Genomic DNA, 22,758 nt, shown 5'->3' with positions numbered 1-22,758 from the left:
AATCACTACATCACACATCTGACTTGTCTTTTCAATGCAAATCTGCATCAAGATTGAGGGATTTATTGCTTCAAAAAGTAACAGCGGCATTAAAACTGCATTCAACACTGCAATGGTTAAATTTTGCAGTTGATCCAAGGTTCACATACATGTGGAACAATGGGGCATGATCCATATGCACCATCTACATTCCTTTACACCATTAACTGTGTTATGCTGAGAGGTGTTTCTAATATTTTGTCATCCCAACTGTGTCTACTAGAAATTATGCAAAATGTTTGAACAAAAACCGAACATTGGTAGATAAATGGGTGGGATTAATTGTGCTAGTTTTAGCTGGGTGTATCTAAAAAACTGGCAACTGAGTCTTTATTCTAAGTCACTAACAATATAGGCAATGCAGGTCCCATCCCACGAACTAAATGAGCAGAAACAAACTGTAAACTGACTGATCGTAAGTGTCGTGTGCGTTATGGTGAGGGATGGCACAAACCACATTATGTAAAGCAGATCCACAGTTTGAGTAATTTGTTTGTTGAATCGGTAGAATTACACCAGATGCTCTTACTGGGCTCAAAATCAAAGCATGTACTCATGTTCATGTGCTGCATAATGCAATTCATGCAGTTGTGTTGAAAGACTTCCAGTATCTCTCTGAGTCTTTTTTTTTCCTAATTAGATTAGAGGGAAGTAATCACAAAAGAACCCAGGGGGCTCTCCTGGGTTTTCCGTTGTTTGCCTACTCTGTAGCTCTGATAGATTCAGCAGCAGGTTAATTGGTTTGGATACTAATAGATTTGCGCTTATCTGCATTAGAAGGATCCTCCTCCCTCAAGACATCTTTCTTGTGCCTGCAGCTTCTTTCTGCTCATTTGTTGCTCAATTTTACAGCTATTTCTGAGCTTACCGGCCATCTCACCAATGTGTTCAATTGTCTCTGCTTTTGTGAGATATTAAAGCCCTCCTCTGGTGACCTCATCACGCCACTCAAATTTTCTGAAGGACCTCTTCTCAAGCAGTGAATTATGATTATCTCCTAGTCTCAATTAAAATGACAGTCAGGTCTGTCGCAGGGGGAATTAGACCAAGGATGCAAGAGGCAGCTGTTTTTATTTGCCTCGTAAGCCAAAAATTTGCTTTCAGGTCTGCTACGATGTTAAAGATTGTTTGTGAGGTCACTTGTGAAGGACTTTAACACGGGGACCAGCATTTTATTTGGTCCCTATATACTGTATGTATAAGTGTATTAGAGCACACTGTAGAGAGAGGGTCAGAAACTGAATTCATTGCCACCCCACCCCCCACAGTGTAGCCTGGACCGACTCGCTGACTGACTGACGGCTTGCTTACTAACTGATTAATGAATCTGCTGGTTGGTGAATAAGCAGCACTGAAAAACATATCAACTGTATCAGCAGTTTTTTTAGTCTTGTATTAAGTCTGTAGATTTATGAAACTAAATGTAAAATAATGCCAATGGTATGAGATGATGCCTCAAAACGTCATTATGTTTTGATGCTAGTGCCTTTTAAAAATGGACTGTTTACTGAAAATTCCAAAAACTGTGATAGGGAAAGCGACACTGCATTTGAAACTAGGTCTGGGCAATATATCATTATTATTATATCGACATTGTGATTTGATACAAGATATCATCTAGACTAGATTTGGCATATGTGTTGTCTTTTCCTGGCTTTAAAGCTATAATATGTAACATTACCACATTGAGGTTTATAAAAAATGTACAACCTATGTTAAATATTTTGCTCAGTCGTGTACTTGTGTGCATGTTTTTTTCCAACGATGTTCAAATGCAGAGAAATCTGTCATCTGTCATTTCCTGCTGCCCAGCACAATTTGAAACAAGGAGTTATCTCATCTTCGTTTAACAAGAATTTAAAGACTTGATACAAGACAAAATGACTCCTGTAGATACTTTTACAGTGCGATTGGTTAGTTAAGAGGCTGCTGGCTTTACTGGTTATGTTGCTGTGTCGATGTCTGACCTACCAACAGTCTCCCTGGCTGACTGATGAGCTGTTTGACAAGCCAGCGGGGCTCACTGTAAGCATCTTGTGTCCTTCAGATGGAAGAGGGTGAGGGTTCAGTCGGCCCAGAATATGACCCTGTTAAAGCCCAGCGGAGCCCAGGGGAGGACAATTGGCACCTGCTAGCTGCTTATCCTCCCCCTGCTGCCCCCGGCCCAGACCCCTGCTCCCCTAGGTAGTACCATACTTCACTCCCATTGTCCCTCTCGTATTGTCACTGCCCCAGCATTATGGCTTCACCCGTGGACCAACCAAGCCTGTGCACCCCCAAGCAGCTGCAGTCAACCACATATATGTCCTTATATTTGGTTAAAACAACCTGCACCTTCAGTCATTCACCCGTGGCTGTATGTCACAGCTGCCCCTGCACTGCCCTTTTATGTCATTGGTAAAAATACTATTCCTCTGTCTCTCTGTCATCCTCACTTCCTATATGAATGACCTCATCCCCTCCCACTCAACTTTATCAACTCCATCCATCCCGAACCTTCATCCATCCCTACCCAGATATGACTGACCCCATCCTCCCTTACCCAACCATGATTGTCTCAATCCTTTACTGTTCTGGTCTCAATTCACCCCTTGCTGTTATTGGTCAGATCTGGATTCAGAGTTTAGAGAGAGAGAATGCTGTTGGCATGCTGACTTCATTGTCTTTGCTGTATTTTTGTTCAACCATCTACAACTCCAATTCCAAAAAAGTTGGGACGTTGTGTAAAACAAAGAAAAACAGAATGCAACGATTTGCGAATCCTTTTCCACCTATATTCAATTGCATACAGTACAAAGACACGATATTTAATGTTATGACTGATAGATTTTATCGTTTTTTGTAAAAAATACACTCATTTTGAATGACATTCTAGCATGTTAATAGCACGTTAGTAGCAGTTCTAAAGTCAGCATCTGTGATAGTATGGGGTGTGTTAGTGCCCATGGAATCAGAGACGTCCCTGCTTGAAGACAAGGCCAAGACACGTTCTGCACGTTACAATGGCGTATAGTGGCTTCATAGGAAAAGAGTTCAGGTACATGTCTCCTATTAAAAATGTGTGGTGTATTATGAAGCACAAAATGCAACAACTAGGACCTCGGACTGTTGAGCAACTTATGTCGTACATCAAGCAAGAATTTTGCTTTCAAAACTTCAACAGTTGGCGTCATAATTTCCCAAATGCATACTGAGTGTTGTTAAAAGAAGGCGATGTATTACAGTGGTAAACATGCCCCAGTTCAAACTTTGTTTCGAACATGTTGCAGGCATCGAACTCAGAATTATTTTATATTTAATCACTTAGAACATTAAATATCTTGTCTTGCTATATTCAGCTGAACATGGGTCAAAAAGGATTTGCAAGTCATTGCAATCTGTTTGTATTTACGTTTTACCCAGCATCCCGAATTAATGGTAATTTGGGTTGAAATACCACCATACTCAATGATAATACTCCATACTGAAGCCTGAATCATATTTTTGTCTGCTTGTGTGTGTTCAATATCAGGTATAATCCCTTTTGCCTTAAGTGTGCAATTTTAAGTGTTTTAAGTTATTTTGTCTTTTGTTCTGTAATTTAAGACTTTTAGTGTTTGTTTTTCTCTACAAACAGAGTGTGCTTTGTGAGCAGCAAGATCATTACATTCTCTTAAGCAGCTGGCATAAAGGTCTTCCTGAGACCCTCTGCTGCCTTAGTTGTGTAAACCAACATGGTGTTGTGATAAATAAAAGAATACTGAGCATGAACTGCAGCTGAACTCGACAGCTAATACGGTAAATCAGCCGAGGGATGATGTCACCCACATAGCTGTCGCTGAGGCCTTGGTCATTTTATGAGAAAACCTTCAATTCAGGCATCGTTTACTGGGAGAACCACAGTTTACTGGAGAACTATTAATCATGAGGCTTGGCCTGGTTTGACTCTGGGCATGGTCTCGCTGCAGCTTGACTTGCACCAAACAGTTCTTCACAAACAGTTCAAAGGTGAAATCACCAGATCAGCTGATGTTCTTTCTTGTTAATCTCCCTCATAAACAACATCAGAACAAGTTTTATTGTAACGTAACTGACAAACTGCAGTATCTCAACTCTGCCTTCCTTTGCTTTTGATTTACAAGCCCTGTGATGACCGATTGCTGCCTCACAGATTAATGTGATTGGTTACGGGTAGATTAATGCAGGTATCTCAGGCTTAAAGTTTATGAAAAGCTGACAGTGTTTATCACCCATATGGCCATATCACTATAGAAACACCAAGGACACCTCACACTAGTCTAGGTTACATTACCATCCAGCTGCGGCTTGGCTGCAGTCACTGCTTTTACTGTGGTTTGGACTGTATTTGTGTTTGGAATAAACACATTCTCCAACCTCAACTTTTCTCGCTGCTATGTCGGGTGGTAACAAGAACAGCCCTTTTTTAAAAGAAAAAAAAAACAGTATGTTCTGCATGCATTTAATCTCCAGAGACATCTGACACTGCCAGAATAAATCATATTCAGTTTGTCCTGTCTGTTGCCAGCCAAGAAGCAGAAGTTTGGTTTCAAGCCAACAGTGTCTCCGATTTCTGCTGCAGAGAAATGTAACAGTGGCAACATGACAGTCCAAAGCACTGAAATACAGAGGTCACATATCCATCTGGGTTAGCTATGATGAACTACCTATGTATCAAAGTAAAATAAATTAGTATTTATTTGACTCTACATATGCTGAAAGAAACTGAAGGTTTTAAAACTTCACAAAATCAAAAAGTTGCTGCACCTCAGAGTTACATTTTAAGCCTCACAAATACAGTTTGTAATTGATAATAGCAAACAGTATTTTATTTTTTTTTTTACCTTAATCTGAGTACAAGTAGGTCACTAAAGTTAGTCTTGATGTTAATCCGAGGTTATGTTTTCCTGTTCTTGTAAAGAAAAAAAAGGAATGCAATCTACGAGTGTAACCTCACTCTGCTCTCCACTTTCTCTCTTTTCCATCACACGCTGTCTCTCTCTCTCGGGTGCTGACTCAGGTTAACAGAGCCACCTGATCCTGCAGATTTCTAGGCAGCAACTTCATTCAGCTTTGCCTACCAATGTATCACTGGCTCATTGAAAGGTTTTATGAATAGAATATATTTCCAGCCTTACTATTATGTGATTGTCAGACAAGGACAGACTTAATCTGCTTTATAAGAAACCCTAGAACAGTGGGTCCCAACCTTGCAGCACATACACCATAAGAAAGAGCGATTCATTTCGAAGCTTTAACATCAATTATAATGGTTTCCATTCTGAGAACCTTTACCCTTAGTAAATGTCTCTTTTTCAGTATAAGCTTAGCATTTTTTCCATGAACAACCCAACAGAACAGCTTTTACGCACTCATGATGATTTGTTATCACAGAGCTTTGATTGAGGACATAAAAATGTATCTTTTTATAATATTTTGTGTCAATTGTGATTTTAGTTAACATTTCCAAATGTAATTTTGACATCCTCAGAGCAGACAAAGCCTTGGTGAACCCCCCTGTGATTTTTGCCACCCCCTTAAGGGGGGCCCAGACCCCAGGTTGGGGTAGAATATGCTGCAAATCATTGTGGTTTTTAAAATTTTAAGCTTTTTCATTTGTTCTCTCAATTATTTCTTTGTTTATATGTCTTATGATTTATGTATTTATTTGCAACATTTCAGCCCTTAGTGCAGCATGTTTTGGATGTTTTCCCTGTACATCATTGTTCCTGTGACAGCATGCAATATGTCATCTTCCAGTCATCTATCATCCTGTCAGTGTGACAGTGAACCTCTATTGTGTTAGTAATAATGTCTTCTCTTTTCTCCTCTGTGTCCACTCACTTCTCCCTCTTTTCTTCTCTTTTGCTCTTTTCCTTTTTTTCTCTGTTCTCCTTACTTCTGTTTTTCTTACCTTCAACCTTTTATTCCTCTGCTCTTTTCCTGCTTTTCCACCTTCTTTCTCTCGTCTTCAGTCTCTATCAGCCCCCCAGGCGCAGGCCCTCAGCTGTGTGGAGTCCCTGTGCTGCTACCAACATGGGCAGAGCGGCTGTTCCCGCCTGGCCCACCTCCTGGAGCAAATGACCGGGCAGTGCCAGGCCAGCGCCAACCATTGCCACACATCCAGCCGCAGCAACAGGTGGGGAGGACGACGACAGCAAGAAACAATGATAATGAATCCTGATGAACCCACAGCACCTCTTGGTTTCAAAAATTTTGGGCTTCAGTCGTGACTGTTTTAGCCCTTAATGTGGCTACAACCCTGTTCAGATGTGTAGTTGTGCATACAGCTGTGAGAGAGCAGGGTCTCAGACAGTCAGAGATTTTGAGGTGCAGCTTAGCATCGACTTTGGGACAACAGCTGAACGAGGAGTTCTGCACTCATCAAATGCACTGTTGAGTTTCTTATTTCCATCAAAGTGTGTGTCGGTTCTGGAGTCTGAACATTTTGATTAGCCAGACAGAAAGGTGTGTTTAATAGTGTACTATCAGAAATATATCAGTACACCTTGTAGCCAAAATAACAGAGAGACCAATGACTGAATAGATTGTGATGGCCATGCCTTCTACATAGCATGCAGCTGGGGATGCTTGGCAGTTTAGCCAGGGAGAATTTGAATTCCAGCATTTTTATTAAGGCCCTTACAATCGAGACCTGCTGCGATATACAGGTCTTAATATCACACTATGTAACCTGTCTTGTCTGGCCCCTGCATTAGGGTGGGTCTGTCCATTAGCCCATGTGTCTGTGTCCTAATCATCTATGCTATGATCTGTTGATCTGTCTGTCTTGTCTGTCTCCTCTGTTTCTATTCAATACTCCCTGAAAATCAAAGGTTGGTGTCCAAAAGGGAGTAAGCCTGATGTTTAGCCAGTTTTCAAGGAAAACTGCCTAATCTGTAATGCACTTTAACAGATGTCTATATGTCAATTATTAAGTTGACTTTAGTTGACCCTTATATTGTCCAGTAGGTCCTCTTGTTCATTGGACCAGATAACGGCTAGCCGGTTAAATCTTACATAATCTGAACACCAAAATTGGGTCTGTGCATCTCCAGTATTAACCTATGATTGGAGAGATGTGTAAGTGCTTCATAAGTGATGCGTTGTGCCATCTCGAAGGGACAATTCACTTTAGACTTTTGGAAATATTGGCTGTTGAGATGTCTGCATAATGTATCTGGATAGCACACGGCATCAACAGCAGTGTGTCTTTCCAGAAAACATGATCCAGCTGCTCAGCAACTCCAAACACCAAAACACAAATTAGATTGATAAGAAACAAATAGCTCTACAGACCAGAGGAAAAATGTGTATTTTTGATCTTGAACTGATCTGTCCCTTTAACTTTCAAGCTGCACTTGGCAATTTTTTCATTTTGGTGGCCGTAATTGACAGAGAGGTATAAATAAGTAAACATGCTGTCAGGTTATTGCACAATGTGAGCTCTCAGCAAGTGCAGATAAAACTTCTCTCTGCTGCAGCTCCACTGTGTTAAAGGATGATAAAACATCAACAACTTGATTTTTTTTTTTTTTTTCATAAAAATGTTGCCTAGTGCAGCTTTAAAGACGAGTAAGCTGAGTTCACAGTTTGCTGGGCTGCCCGATCTGCAGTTTCAGTGCTATTGTGTCTTTTTAACCTGAATCCCAGAGACTCAGTGGGGTCATTGATTAATTGACCTGATCGGCCCTTTCTGCTGAGCAATCAATACTCCCCAAAACAACATGGGACACTCAGTATTGATCACATCAGTAATGAAGATGTAGCATTCTTGTTCTTTGTGTGTGAGTCTTTTGCAGTGGACCTTGCACAGAGTCGGGTGGTGTGGGCACGCATGTTTGTTCGTCCATGATTGTGCGTGTGTGTGCACTTGTAAAAGTAATGACAACAGCATGCAGGTCAAATAAGGGATGCACTGTCCCTCCTCACCCTCCCATCAGCCCCTCTGGACACTAGCAACCTGCAGAGTCTCTGTGGTCAAGTAGAGGGCCGGGTCATCCCAGTCAGTCGGGGGGGGTACCGCAGTCTTATGAGCAATACTATAGTAGAGAAATAAAATTGTGACTGGCCCTAACACTATCTTTTTTTAACAAATCTCAGACATCATCTGATCATTTTAAACTTTGATTCAGTCTGTCGGGAGCAGAAAATTGATCCTACATTTTAATATTTATAACTTTCATTACTCCGCTGACAGCAGTGGGTGGAATATGCACCATGAAAAAGTCTATTTCAATTGTTGTCAGGGTCATTTCACTGGAAGAAATGAAAGTATTCCCATTGCTTCGGGGTCAAATTACCACTAAACGCTGGATTTAATTTAGATGAATTTCTTCCTTTGGGAATGATTGATTTGTTTTCTGACCTTGGCACGAAGCAGCCAATTGGATTCTTCCAACTGAGCAAACAGCAGGCAATTTGTACTCCCAGAGGGATAAACATAAACAGTGAACATAGGTAAAATGCTCCACTGCGGTGTGCTTTACACTGTAAATACCCAATCAACTAATAAACTGGGGCTAAATGTACAGGTTTAGTTTTTATCCCTCAATTCCTTCACTTAATTTTACCTCTCCTCTCCTTCTTTCCTTGTCTCTCCTCTTTTCACCCCTTCTCTAATCTCCACATGCCTTCATCTGTCTCTCACCTCCCTCCTTTATCTTCGGGGTTTGAGCAAATCAAGCAGAAAACTACACAGAACAAATTAACGACTTGTGAGACTCAGCCCACATTTGGCCTTAATGCTACGATACTGCCATAGGGGAAAGGGAATATATCCACCCAGTCCTATATAACATGCTTAATGACTGGAAGGGACATATATCAAGCATATTAACAAACATATATTATACATAAAGTATCTATCTGTTATATATGGGAAGCCCAACTGTAGCCGGCTCCTTTACTTGGCCTGTTGTTGAATGCTGGCCACAGTTGAATCATGGCAAGGGGCAACAGAGGAAAAAATGGCCACAGATGTCAGGAGATGTTTTTCATCATAAATGAGATACTCGCCCGTATGTAGTTGTCACATCCCAGCAGCTGTGTCTCCATCCAAATGTCAAACAAATTTTACTCAGACACATTGACATACATGAAGATGGAATATGACAGCTTCCCACAAGTGAGGCCAAAACACCATCGCCCCCTGGTGGTTGGCTGCAGTACATATCATAAAGCCAGACCCCTCCATGGTAGCAGATCAATAGTTTGTGTCATTTTAGGTAGTTCTTATCTGGCTGATTTATGTGCAAGTGTTTCTTTTCTGATTAGTTTGGTTTGAATATATAAAAATATATCAACAATTTAAAAAAAACTTTATAAGGGTAATTTTCACATCATGGTTGACAGCTGAGCTCTGCTTGAGATTAGGGTTGGACATCAAGAACCATTTCCAAATAAATTTATTCCAAAATTACAATCCCAAAGGAATCTTTAATTTGCAATTCTGCTTATCGATTCCTTCACAAATTTCACTCGTGCTAGTTTTAAATTAAACTGCACCTACCATATATCGACCTCACCTTTTACAGCAATCATCTCATAGCCATTCTTACACACGGCAGTAAATCCATACTTTATTTATACTTTATACAGTGGAGACGCATCATCCATTTTTATATATATTCTATGGCAGAGGTTGTCAGTTTTTTCAGCCGAGAACTCCTCACAAGATAGGGAACATACCAGGGAGCCTCTCACATCTGTCCCATGTAATAATGTGATATAGTTTTTTATACTTCTGCTTTATCATGTGAAAGAGCAACGTAAGTGAAATGTATTCAAAAGATATTACAAACATATACATCAATCGAGAGTGTTTCACTGTGCATACATAAAATATGTAGATTGAGTATTTTATTTTTAGCACAGTATATAACCCTAAGAATAGAACTAGACCTGTTGGGGACCCAGGACCACTATTTGAGAACCACTGGTCAAAAAAAAAATTAAACATACAAAACTTTTTATCAGAAATTTAGTTCTACCATCTTCTCACCTTCTCAGACTTAATGCATTATAATTCGAAAAAAATAATCTTGGATGGAAACTCAGCTGCTGTGCAACACCCCTTGCTCCTCCTCCTCTTCTCTTAGAACAAGGGGACCACACCCTAAACCAGAGAGGCTGCTGGGAAATGTAGTCTCAGAGAGTGTTTTTTTTTTGTTTTCCTACTTCCTGTATCTATTAGTCTTTTTCTACTGGATCCTGAAGCCTTATATGTGCTTCTGAGAAGAGGCCAACTTCAGGGCATGCTCATTTTATAACCAGGGGTGTTCCAGGTGGGTGGAGATGACCTTCTCCACTGGTTTATATTTCAGTATATAAACTCCACCTGTCTTGTCCACTCTCGGCTACAAAACAAGAGTGCCCAGACTCTGTCTTGTTGCATGGGGGCTGCTGTTGCCTTTGGTACTTTGTATACGATGTAAACTTGTATGTATTCGTGCCCCCCTCACACACTCCTCCTCCTGCACTTGTCTTTTTCTGTCCTCTCTGTGTCCTCGTCCTTCTGTGTCTGAAATCTGCATAATGTCATTCGACCTTCCAGATTAATTATTCATGTGCCGTTAACGTTCCCCCCGTGAGCTTCGTCTTGTCAGAAATCAGCCCGTTATGTCCTTTTCTTGGGTTCATGTTCCCCACCGGCTTATCCCAGCTGTGTTTTGGTGCTAACGTCCTCTTTGTTCTGCCGTAACCCGGGGAGCAACGATGGTTTTAGCACTGAGATGTTTCAGTTTGACCCCAGCCCTGGTAGACAGCCGAGCTGGTGATGCAGCACGCAAGAGTGCCTCAAGTCAAACCGCCATTTGAGTCATCGGCCTATTTAAAGTCCCTGGGTGGCCCTGTTTTCCTGTTCACCAGGTCTTAAAACGGTTGTCTTCATCTCAGAGTACAGTGTTGAATTAAAGGTCACGAGAATTGTTCAGAGTAGAGCAGCTGACATTTTAGACGGATGGATGGACGTGTAGAAAATTTGCAGTCTTCCTCTCATGTATTCAGCTATAATACTATTCAGCATGTAAAAGCTGCGCACACGGTTCTGGCTCTACTCATGCAGTCATGTGAAGATCAGTTGTCTGAACTTGGTGAATGTTGAACCACGGTCTCTCTGCTCCTCCCTGCTGGTGCTTTGAGGCAAGCAGCTCTGATCACGATACTTTGATGTGAGTCAGTGTGTCGGTAGTGGTCGGTTTGTTGTGACCTTTACGAGCTGTAACCATGTTGTATTTTCTTTTCTTGTCCGGCCCCGTCACTGGCCATGTAGGCTGACAATGTTTTGGGTGGTTTATAAAAGGATGAGCTTGTGTTCTAGATCAGTGTTTGTTTGACATTTTCAAAAGAGATCCAGCTTGTTAAGCTAATAATAACAGGAAGGGATTGTGCCTGCCATATCTCTAAATAAAATAATACAGTATAATATAGATTTTATACTATATGCATATATGTTAATGTTGTGGAAGATAGAGTAATACCTATTTTTCTATATAAAAATGAAGATATGTAGCTGACTTAACTTAAACTTGTTTCTGTTGCCTGCAGAAAATCAGATGCTAGTCCCGGTTATCATGAGAGTGGATATATGAGGCATGAATGTTGTGCTTATTTGTCATGATTTATTTGTCTTTCTGATGACTGTGTTGATTTTTATCCATGAGTTGAGTAGCTCAAGTCTCATCTCACCTCCTCTAAAAACAAAACAGATTCAGAAAAACCAAAATAGGTGTCAAACTTGTTCACAACTCAAGCCTACACAACACCTCCTGTGTGTGCATGATGGCTGCCTCGCATGTCATGTGTCTGTTCAGTACAGGACAGTACAAAGATATTTAGAGATTAAATATACAGATTAGTGTTTTACGAAGCATTTGCAGCAAAAAAAAAACCAAACTTTTGCCATCATATTTGAAGTGTGAGATTGGAGACATACAGCAGTAATGAACTGTAAACCTTGAGACTGTCTCAGCACCGAAGCCTTTAAATCATTTGCATTTCCACACGCTCTAAGGCTGTGGATCTACTGTGAATCCACACAGCTGCTTTTTCTTTACACTAATGAAGCTAGTAAGAGATTATAGTGGATATATCCTGATTTTATCTTCTTTTTCCTTTTGTTTGATCCAGATCAGGGCATCAGCTGGTAATTAAGTTGCAGAATTCGAGGCCTTGGAGCAAGTAATTAGTGACTTATTTTTTATTGCGTACTGACATGTTTTCTTTGTTCTGTATGTGCTCTTAAAGTTTAATATAGAACAGCATTTGTACAACACTGTCAAAGTAGTCATTGCATCTGCTTTACTAAACACAGACTTTAATGGAACTCTTTTTTTTTCAGTGTAGTTTTTTTTTTTCATTTCAATGTAGGCTATAATTAAAAAAATACAATTTAATCAAAAATACACTAGATTTTTCGTCCCTTATCAGTTATTCTTAGAACAATTAAAAAAAAACGCAGCTACTGTAAACTATTCAAATGTCGCCATTTTTCCACTGGCCCTGCCCTCTTCAAACCAATTAAAAAAGCAGGCAAGAAAAGCAGAAATCGTTCATGTGAAATAACTAAAAAGTTATTGTTGGACCCCTTAACTGATTAAAAAACACATTTCTGGGACTTCATTAATAGATAATAGACTTGAATTAATATTAGAGTTAATGAGAAGAGACTTGATACTCATCATTAACACCATCACACCCATTACTAACTGTTCACTCTTCACCCCTCACCCTTCTCTGCTTCTTCCAGCCTGTTTGTGTACTATGTAAACGCAAACACACACACAGTCAAACACACTCACTCCGTCAGTCTCCTAACCCTCAGTCACTGCTGCCTGTTTTCAGGTCTTGGAGCGACACGGAGAACTTCTACTCCAACGATCGCAGCATCCTGACGCTGTCGCCCATTGAGGCCACCCACTGCTGAGTCCCAGCGCCGCTGACTGTAACACACAGAGCTGGGGGAGAGCAACTCCTTCGCTATGACTCATAGTCACACCCCCACCCCTCCATCACCACCATTTTATAAACCCACTTCAGTTTAAAGTCAATGCAGTGTCAGCTGGACAGATGGGAGCTGTCGCATTACGTGAAACCAAAGGACTTGGCTCGATGCAGCACGCTTCTTCATCCTTCACCAAACTGTTTCTCTGAGTGAATCAATTCTCAGTAGAAAAGTTGCAAAGGGAGCTGCAACATGGAAGGAAATGAAACATCAATTTTGGAACAAGTCAGCATCGCATGAAGCTGACATCTGCGGAAAGATCAGGTCGACATCTGAGCAGCAACGGTTATCAGATTCCTGCTGCTTACGGGGTGTCTGCAAGTCTGAAAAAGGCCTATTTAAAATCAGTACCCTTTAAAAACTAAAGAAGTCATGTCAGATCACAGGTGCTGCCCTCTGAGATCAGCCCAGGTACATGAACTGTCATGCAGCTATTTATTATTCATGTTCAGCACAGTTGCCAAACTTTTTTCCCTGCAACTGGCATAAAAATGACCTTGTACTGTAAGTCTTCTTATATTTGTAGTCACAGAATGGAGATTACTGGACTTTTTGCTACAAACATTAGCTAATGTCAGGCATCAGTGGAAACTGGGAGCTGGAAACATTGCATCATAAAGACTGTAACCTAATCAAGCTGGTTTGGAAATGCTGAATAGGACTGAGGTGGCTTGTAGACACCAGCTACCGGGATCGTCCATGTAGCACCGGGACAGATGCTCTGCAAACTCAGCTCTTCTGCAAACATGAAGAGCACATCTCAGAGGACTTGGCCAAAGCCCAACATGGTGTTGCTTCCATAAACTGCTACGTAAACTTCCTCTTTGAGCTTTTGGACCCGCTGCGCCCTCATTTCTTATTCAGATGGAAAGGGAAAAAGCTAGACCACCCTCAGTCCTGTAGCTTTCAGAGCCTTGCTGGTTCTGCTAACGTCTAGACTTGTTTCTCTCGGACCTACAGTACTCCCTCGATACTGTGCAAGGAGATTCATCTCTGCCGTGGAACCAAAGACCAAAGGATTCAGACTTGAGTTTAAAAGATAAAGTGTTTATTTTTGTGCCTGATTGTACAGAAGCTTATATTGTTAAGAAGACTATTATAATTGTTCGTGCTGCTTTCTCGTCTGACTGTTCAGGCCTCTGTCTGCCCGGTGCGTAGCTCTGAAGGAGGCCGGATGGGGGTCTGTTTAAAAAGCCATACATTTTCAAGAGGTTATATTATTGATAGATGATTGAAGGTACCGCAGATAGAAGTTGTTTGAGCCTGTCGTTGTTACTCTGTGTTTGGAAACTTGTTCCCCTTTAAATGCCTTTTCTCATTCAGCCTGGTCTGCAAAAGGCATCTTATCATTGAAGACCATGATGCTCAGGGAATATTTTAAGTGTAGTTTTCGTAACGTCTTCACAAACAGAATCAGAGATAGAACTGGCCTTTGTTCTGAAACCCCAGTAGTCTGGCAAAAATGTTCCAATTTCCCTACACCCTGAAAACAATCGGCCATTGCTCCGAATTCTTCCTTCTTCTCAATTCTTCTTTCCTGCGGATGTTAGTTCAGTGATTGCCTGTCATAGTCCATGGTGCTGAATCTGTGGGAATTTTGTCTTTAACAGGCTATCTTTGTGGCCTACACCAACACCGTTTAAGGTGGTTTTATTGTCGCAGACAAATTTCCAACAGCCAGTTATCCTGAAAACAAACGCGCATTGCTATGAATACACATACTGTCCCTGTAGTTGTTAGCTCAGCTGGCCATGGTGGTGAATTTTTACCCTTTATAGGCTCTTTGTGGCCTCACACCAACAACCTCACACACTCTTACTGTTGCAGATAATTTCTCATGTTGGACTAAAATTATGATGCGTTTTACCTCAGTTGATTGGGGGTATGTATGTACATATGTATGAGTGTTTTTTCAGAGCAATTGGCGTTGGTTTTCAGGATAACGGGCTGCCAGACAAATGGGTTTCTGGTCCAATGGAACATTTGTCAAGACTATTGAGGTTTCGGAACAATGGCATGGCACTGTCCTCTTAGTTACTTCAAAATATTTCCTGAGTATCTGATCAGATATTGGTACCATTTTTACTTCAGTGAGACAAAAATGGCTTTAATGGCAAGATTCTTTTGCAAACCACGGCTGATGCACGTCAACCCAGACAGCAGAATGTCTCTATCTTTAAAGAGATAGCTATATCAGATAAATATATTCAGCTTCAATAGAGAAGAAAAGAAAAGCAGAACATTTGCACAATTCACACATACAAATCACATTATATTGTTTTTTCTGTTTGTGTTCTCTCCAATCATTGCTCGTCTCTCACCATTGAAATCACCTGAATCATGTTTTTGCTGTTACATTCTTGTCATGCGTGTCTGTCCACATGTTGATGAAGTGTGTGTGTGTGTGTGTGTGTGTGTGACAGTGGTGTGTTTCTTGTATGGTAGCCATGCTGGTTGAAGGAAGTACGGCATGTAGCCTTGTTGTAAGCTCTTGTGCGATCTCAGAGTCCGCATGCTGTCTGCAGGTCAAAGGTTAAATGTTTCACTTTGATGCCCAGTTTGTCCTCTTCTTCCAGTAACGGTGAAACAAGGAAAAAGTTTAACGGTTCACTATTTTTGTAGAATTCAGTTCAGTCCAGAAGGTGACTGACAGCTGACAGAAGTGTAATGTAGAAACCTTTAAAGACAACCGTTTTAAACTTGACATCAACAACCACACAACAATGACCGTTACACGCCTCAGTCCACACAGGGAACATACAGAGTCATAGGATGTTTTGGTTGCTATGGTTACCATGTAGGTGTTCCTCAGCAGCTCAAAATCAGAGAAACAATAATATTTTTTTGTCGGTCAGTTCATTGAATATTCTATTTTCCGTACGGTACCTGTTGTTTGACGCATACCTGGGCCTGTTATATCCTTTCTGTTCATACAGGTGACGATGAAAATGTCTATTTATTATTGCAGTACTTTTTTTTTCCTGTGTTTGTGTTGAACTTCTCTTACATATCAATATATATGTTTGTCATGGCCTGAATGCACCAACTTTCCCAAGATGTTTTACTTGATATTAGACATGTAATGAGGAGGTTGAACCTCCATTGAAGTTATTTGTTGTTTGACCTGAAAGGTGACAGTGCAGCTGGGAGCTGCCAGCTGCAAACCTCAATGTTAGTTTGTTACAGGACATTTAAAAGAACTCTTCCGGTTAGATCACTCCATCCACAGTTATTCTTAGCAATTTGAGCTATGAAAATGTCTACCTGGATACACCTATATCTGTAATCTGTACCTGGATTAGGAAAAATGCTTTAAAAGGGGCACCTCACTAATTTCACACATAAAAGGTCTGTTTACTCAACATGGAGAGCACTACTCAGCCTGTGAAAGTAGTTGAGACTTCAAATATTTGACATGGAGTTAAAAAGATGAAGGCATGTAGCAGACCATTGCCATAGTACTTGTTAAAATGCCACTGCGCTTCACTGTGGGAATTGTAGTTTCCAGTATTTTTGGAGCTTGAAATGAAAGACTTGGGACTGAGTATGTCCCAATACGTAGTGTGGCAAAAGCAGTATGCTAGACATACCAGGATGTCGTACTGCATCTGGTTGCATTTTTTAGTATGCAAGCCAGCATGCTTTTCTGGCAACTGACCCACAATCCTCTGCACAGCAGAAGGTGTGTCTGGGCACAGACAGATGACAGCTCTTTAGCTGCCTTCCAGATCACACATTTTTTCTTTTTACATAACATTTTGTGCAGTGGCTTCCAGCAGATGTCTGAGTAGCAGGGTCAAATTTAAAGAAACAATGCATACTTGTATCCATACTATATGCAACAGTGCATACTGCAATAAGCACTAAAAGTAAACAAAAAAAATATGCAATTTGCGACACAGCATTAAATTCAGGATATTTTTGCTTCTGCTGGATACATTCGAAGCTTTCTTTTTTAGGAATTTATGGAAACGCAATACTAAATCTAGTAGTATCTCTTTAATACCTTTAAAAAAAAAGGTCAAATTCAATGCAGCAGAGACTTATCCAGACTTAAGCACTGGATCCTTCAACTTCCCTCTCTGTCTGGTAAATGCCAGCATCTTTCCGACTCCACACAAGTCTCCCCCTCGAGCTGAGTTAACTCCAATGACGACAACATCAGTGTTTTGGGAAAGCTTCTCCAGAGGCACAGAAGATGTTATACAACAGACTGAGCAGTACTTCCTTGTGACAAGTAAAACATTTAAAATATCGAAGCATATGGTACAGCAAATGAATGGAAGCCCATGTCTGCCAATATAATGAAAAAAAGATCATGTAAATCACGAGACACTTTCTGGAAGTGAAATAATTAGAAACTCAAAATATTAACTGAATATCTCAAAATAATGGAACTGTTGAGAAAGTTTTTCATTTTTGAGACACTTAAGTTTGTCATTATTTTTAGATACATTTTTAGATACTAACTCACTATTTTGAGGCACGTGGTCATTACTTTGAGAATATTTCTCATAACGACAGGATCGTCTCATCAGATTGGCAGTAAACTCGGTGTTTAGGACGACTTTGGGGGCATCAGAGCTGGAGCCCGTCTGAGTTATTACATGATATCAGAGCATATGGCAGAGGAGGGGAGACGAGTCCTCTCCAGCCAAAGGCAAATAAGGAGCTGATGTGCAGAGACACCCGCAGTGTGAGAGTAGTTCTGATGCCCCCTTGTGCTCACCTCCAGAGACCCAGAGTGTTCAAAATCAGTAAACAATATAATGAGACACATGAACTGTGTGTCCTATTCAGTGATACACAAATAAATCATAGTTGCATGATAAAAACAAAGCTACATGATAGTGAGGACAAAAATTAAGGGTTTCATTTCAGAAATTTTCCGGAGTGTTGTAAGGAAAAGTCAGTGGCATAACTGTCTCTGCCCTGTTCCTTTTGATAAAGAGTGACATAAGAACGATCTGCAATCAAACTTATTGTGAAAGAAGTAGAATTTAGTACAGTTTTAAAAATCTACACAGTTTCTTAGTCATATATTTATGTTGTTGAACATATTGGGTCTCCATGTTAACCATCAACTCATAGTTTCGATTCAGTATATCCAGGTACAGATTTTTGTTTAATATATCAAATGTAATTGGGGCCCAAGTGGCTCTTGGGTGATATCTTTGCTGCTGTTCATGCTGAAAACATGACTTTTTTTTTTTTTTTTTTTGTTCTTCAAGATGAGGTCTGACATTGGTAACAACCAAGATCTGATTCTCCGGAGCATCACAGCATTGACGTCATCGCAGCTTCATCACAAGAGACCAGCGGAGTTTAGATACGAGGCCTCTGGGGTATTTCTAGAAGCAGGAGATTACTCAGCCACATAATCTTTTTTTTTTTTTTTTTAAATATGGTTATTTAATATTTTAGCATGCCTCAACTACAGCTGATGATCATGTCATCCATCAGAGACACTATCCAGGCTTAATTGGATTCCTTATTAACGACACCATGAGCTGTGAAAGTGATAGTTTGATTTTTATGACGTGGAGTTGCATGAGGTACTTACAGGAGGCGGTCAGACAGTCTGGAGAAGCAGCAAGGTTACTGGTGTAGGAAGCTAAGCAATGCACTGCTGTAGACGGCGTCTGCAGCAGGACGTACTTCAGACACCTACAAAATATAATTTATCAGTTAAATGTGCATTAGTACATTTTCAAAGCTTTGTTTTTCTTTCACACAGCCTTTTGCTTGCTCAGAAGCCACCAGACTACTTTGACAAAAACAGTCACTTCAACTTGCATTCCAACGTGACTTACTGGTCTTTTTAACAGGGACCATCATTTATGTCCTTTGGTATAATCTGATGTAGCCTTTTTTGCATGTGTACTTAGTTACGTGAAAGAAAAAGCTACTAGGAAGATATAGACATGTATTAAAAATATTTGCACCATGTCAACACAAACTACCTGTAACATGCATACACATACATCAAGAGAATAAGTTTCATTCTTATTCAAATAAAATGTGGATTCTTATTATTTTAAGTGATGTACAATAAAAGCATATAAATTGCTGCAACTAGCAATTTTGTCCACAATATGCAGATATTCAGTTTACTGTCACAGAGGACAAAAGAAAACAGAAAATATTAACATTTAAGAAGCTGGAATCAGAGAAATCTGACTTTTTCTTTTAAAAAAAATCTCAAACTGATTTATCAATTATAAAAATAATTGCAAAAGATAATTTAATAATCAATTAGATGTTGCAGCTCTATATAAATTACAAATAACAGAAAACAATGGCTTAATTAAAAAAAATATTAAAAAGAAAAATAATAAGCCTAATAAGCCAGGGACTTGAATATAATAGAGAGTGTTTGTGTCCATTAATGGACGAAGATTTAAAAATATTTATTAAGAATTATAGCTCATTAGATTAAAATGTAATCTATGAACTATTTTAGATTTATAAAATAAATATTATTCACTGAACTATGAAGCACATTGTACAAATACATTTTGCATATCATGATTGTTTAAATGAATGTATCTATGGACCTCTATTAGAGAACGACTGTTTAAAGGGTTAGTTTGAATTCATCAAAGTCACAAACTAACAAACTAATCGGGGCAGCGGTGAACCAGCAACTCCTGTTCTGTGAGGAAAAGTTAATGTTTTTAGCAAAGGAGTCTGTTTTTTTTGAAGAGAGAGCAATACTTTGTCTTATTTAATGGCAGTTTCCTGTCAAAACGGGCTGTTTGGCAGCAAAGTAAAGCAGTGAAAATATTCTAAATATAGCAAATACATCACCATCTACTGCACTGACCATGGATAATTAAGTACCTCATACAACCCCACTTCAAGTAATCTGAACTATCTAACCAAGTCTTGAAGAACAATCCTAAACTCTTCAGTTAAAGAAGTGATTGTCATTGCGACCTTAAATTTTTACGAAGGATCAAACTAAATCTTAGGTAACGTCAGGATGTTCTGTAGAAAATGAAGTTTTGAGCTGAGAAAACATTTAGAGATGCTGACAGGTGACGTCAGTGCAGAGATGCTCTTGGAAAACTCGGCCGCGGTTTGCAGACCTGAATCAAATTAAGGCTCCCTTGATCAAATCAGCTCAAAAGAGGAGTCTAAATTAAAATGTCAAGCGCTCAGATTTCTGCAGCAGAATGTCCTGTGACTCAGCATCAGCCGGTGCGACACGAGGCTGCAGATCATGTCAGTGCTGAACGGTTTGTTTAAATCATTTTTATTCTCTCATCAGTAAATCTTCGTGCTGCACCAGACGATTAATAAACCACCATCATCACTCTTCTGTTGACTGATACCTGTTGATCTGTCTGTCTGCCTGTCTGTCTGTCTGTCTGTCCTCCCTCCTCCTCCTGTCTGAAAATCTGTCTTATAGCTGATGTTTATGAAGATGCAGTTCTATTTACGAAATAAATACATTTTTAAGAAACGGTTCTTTGGAGTGCGTCTACATTCATTTAAATGCTCTTATAATGTGAGACGGAGACGTTAACTGACCAGAACCAGACGAAACAACAACAAATCAGCTCACGACTGATAAACAACTGAAAGGAAATCTCATATAGTTAATGAAGGAGAGAAAACAATCAAGGCTTAGTATCAGCAATTAATGCAACAGACTCACTCTTACATGACGATCTGAAGTGAGCTGTTCAATTACACAGTGAAAAGTTTCAAATTAAAAAGTTTCTAACTGACTAACAAGCTGGCAGGTTTCTGTGTTTTAAGTAACCATTAAACGTGATTTTTTTCTTTTTTTTTAATGTAGAGCTTCAAAAATTTAACCAACAATTTGCCAGTTTGCCTGTTTTATATGAGTCAAATATCTTTGGGTTGGACTGCCAGGAAAAACTAGAACCCGACGATACGTCAGAGCTATAGTGGTTTATATCAGTGTCAGCATTTATATTGTCTGATATACGCCCATATTTAAACTTTTTTTTTTTTTAACAGAACATAATGCATATTGTTTTTATTTGTAAGATTTATAGGCAGCATTTGATTTATATTTGATCATTTCCATTAATTCAAGGTTTAATATAGACATATAATTAGCTCTATTTCTGTTCTCTTTATTTAGAATTTATAAAAATAAAAAAAATACCAGTGACAGTTTACTGTTTCAGTGCCCTGATATTGTTTTGGACAATAAAAGTTTATTGTTGAACTGTAAAATAACATGCCTTCATTACATATCTTTTTAGGGATTATTGCAAAGAGTGTGTAAACATTATGTATCCTGTATAAAGATATCAGATGATAGATCTGTCAGAATTTTCTTTTACTCCCTAATATCAGTATCAGTGCCAGAAATCCATTATCAGTCAGGCCCTAGACAAAACAAGCAATCTGAAGATGACAATTTGGACTCTGGGATATAAAGACCCAAAGTGTTAATCAACATACAAATATTTTGAAATTAATCATTATGGGGAAATACAGACAAAATTATAAATTTGTGAAATAATCCAATCATATGTATGTGTATACATATACATATATATATATATATATACATATACATATACATATATATATATACATATATATATATACATATATATATATATACATATACATATACATATATATATATACATATATATATATATACATATATATATATACATATACATATATATATACATATATATATATACATATACATATACATATATACATATATACATATACATATACATATACATATACATATATATATATATATATATATATATATATATATATATATATATATATACACATACATATATATATATACTTATTGTTGCTGGGGATTGAGTTGAATTGGAGCCAGTCACATAACTGACTTTGTCAGTAGCATTATGGAATAAAAGAACTTTTGGGAAAGAGAAACTTCAAAATTTTAAATTGCTGGAATCAAAAATTATCTATAATTTTAGAAAAGAACTTGCACCCTAAAAACATCAGGTTTTGCAGTTAAGATACAACATAGAGAAAACAACTTAAAGCTTGCACTGTCAGATATCAAAGAGCCATTTAATATACTCTTATAGAGTATAGAAAATATAATCAACTGTAAGTATAATTTTTAAAATTTCAACCTATTTACTTATCACTTTATTATTACTTCAACCTATGTTTCAACCTTCAACGATTAGTTTACTTTTTTAAAAACTTTTTTTTTCCAGAATTATGGGACAATAGTGTCCAACAACCACCTACTTAAACACCAAATAATTTTAGTTTGCATAACTATGTTGTCTCATTTCTTTTTTGTGGCAGACTACACCTGCTCACACCTCACTGAGCAGCAGCCACAGGACACACGAGGTCGTCCAGCTTCTCAAACATTTAGAAAAGTTCAGAGAAAGCGGCTGTTCGTTGATCTCTAACGGAGTTACGATGTTTTTTCAAGGCAACCAGTCAGCCTTCATCTATCGAGTCTTTTCTCTTGTAAAACTGAAAAATGCTGTTTGAAAAAAACTTGTGTTGAAGCTCGAGTCTCACCTGTGTGTCGTCGCTCTTTCTGCAGGTCGTCTTCTTCTTCTTCGACTCCACGTCGTGCGCCGCTCAGTGATTTGCTCATTATCGCCCCCCTGCGGCCTGACGGCGGTAAACTGCGGACAGGCTCAGCAACAAAATTTATTTTAGCCACTTAAAAGAAAAGAAAAAAATCAATATAATGTTTGGAATAT

General features: G+C 39.0%; 1 protein-coding gene across 2 annotated transcripts in view; it reads left to right on the top strand.

Moving 5' to 3' along the window:
• The window catches only part of atp11b (ATPase phospholipid transporting 11B), a 66,485-nt gene extending 52,794 nt beyond the window's left edge, over positions 1 to 13,691 (top strand). Inside the window, exons 29-30 of one of the 2 annotated variants that reach the window (XM_084723652.1) lie at positions 6,012 to 6,175; positions 12,880 to 13,691. In XM_084723652.1, the coding sequence (XP_084579778.1) occupies positions 6,012 to 6,175; positions 12,880 to 12,961 (246 nt within the window). In that variant the 3' untranslated portion in view covers positions 12,962 to 13,691. Of the gene's footprint in view, positions 1 to 6,011; positions 9,297 to 12,879 lie in introns of those variants that run through there. The other variant, XM_084723651.1, reaches the window with a different exon arrangement.
• The last annotated feature ends 9,067 nt before the right edge of the window (positions 13,692 to 22,758 follow it).

This window comes from Lutjanus erythropterus, chromosome 7 (genome assembly GCF_056507025.1).
Source record: "Lutjanus erythropterus isolate fLutEry1 chromosome 7, fLutEry1.hap2, whole genome shotgun sequence".
Classification (NCBI taxonomy): domain Eukaryota; kingdom Metazoa; phylum Chordata; class Actinopteri; order Lutjaniformes; family Lutjanidae; genus Lutjanus; species Lutjanus erythropterus.
This window is presented reverse-complemented; position numbering and strand designations above follow the sequence as displayed.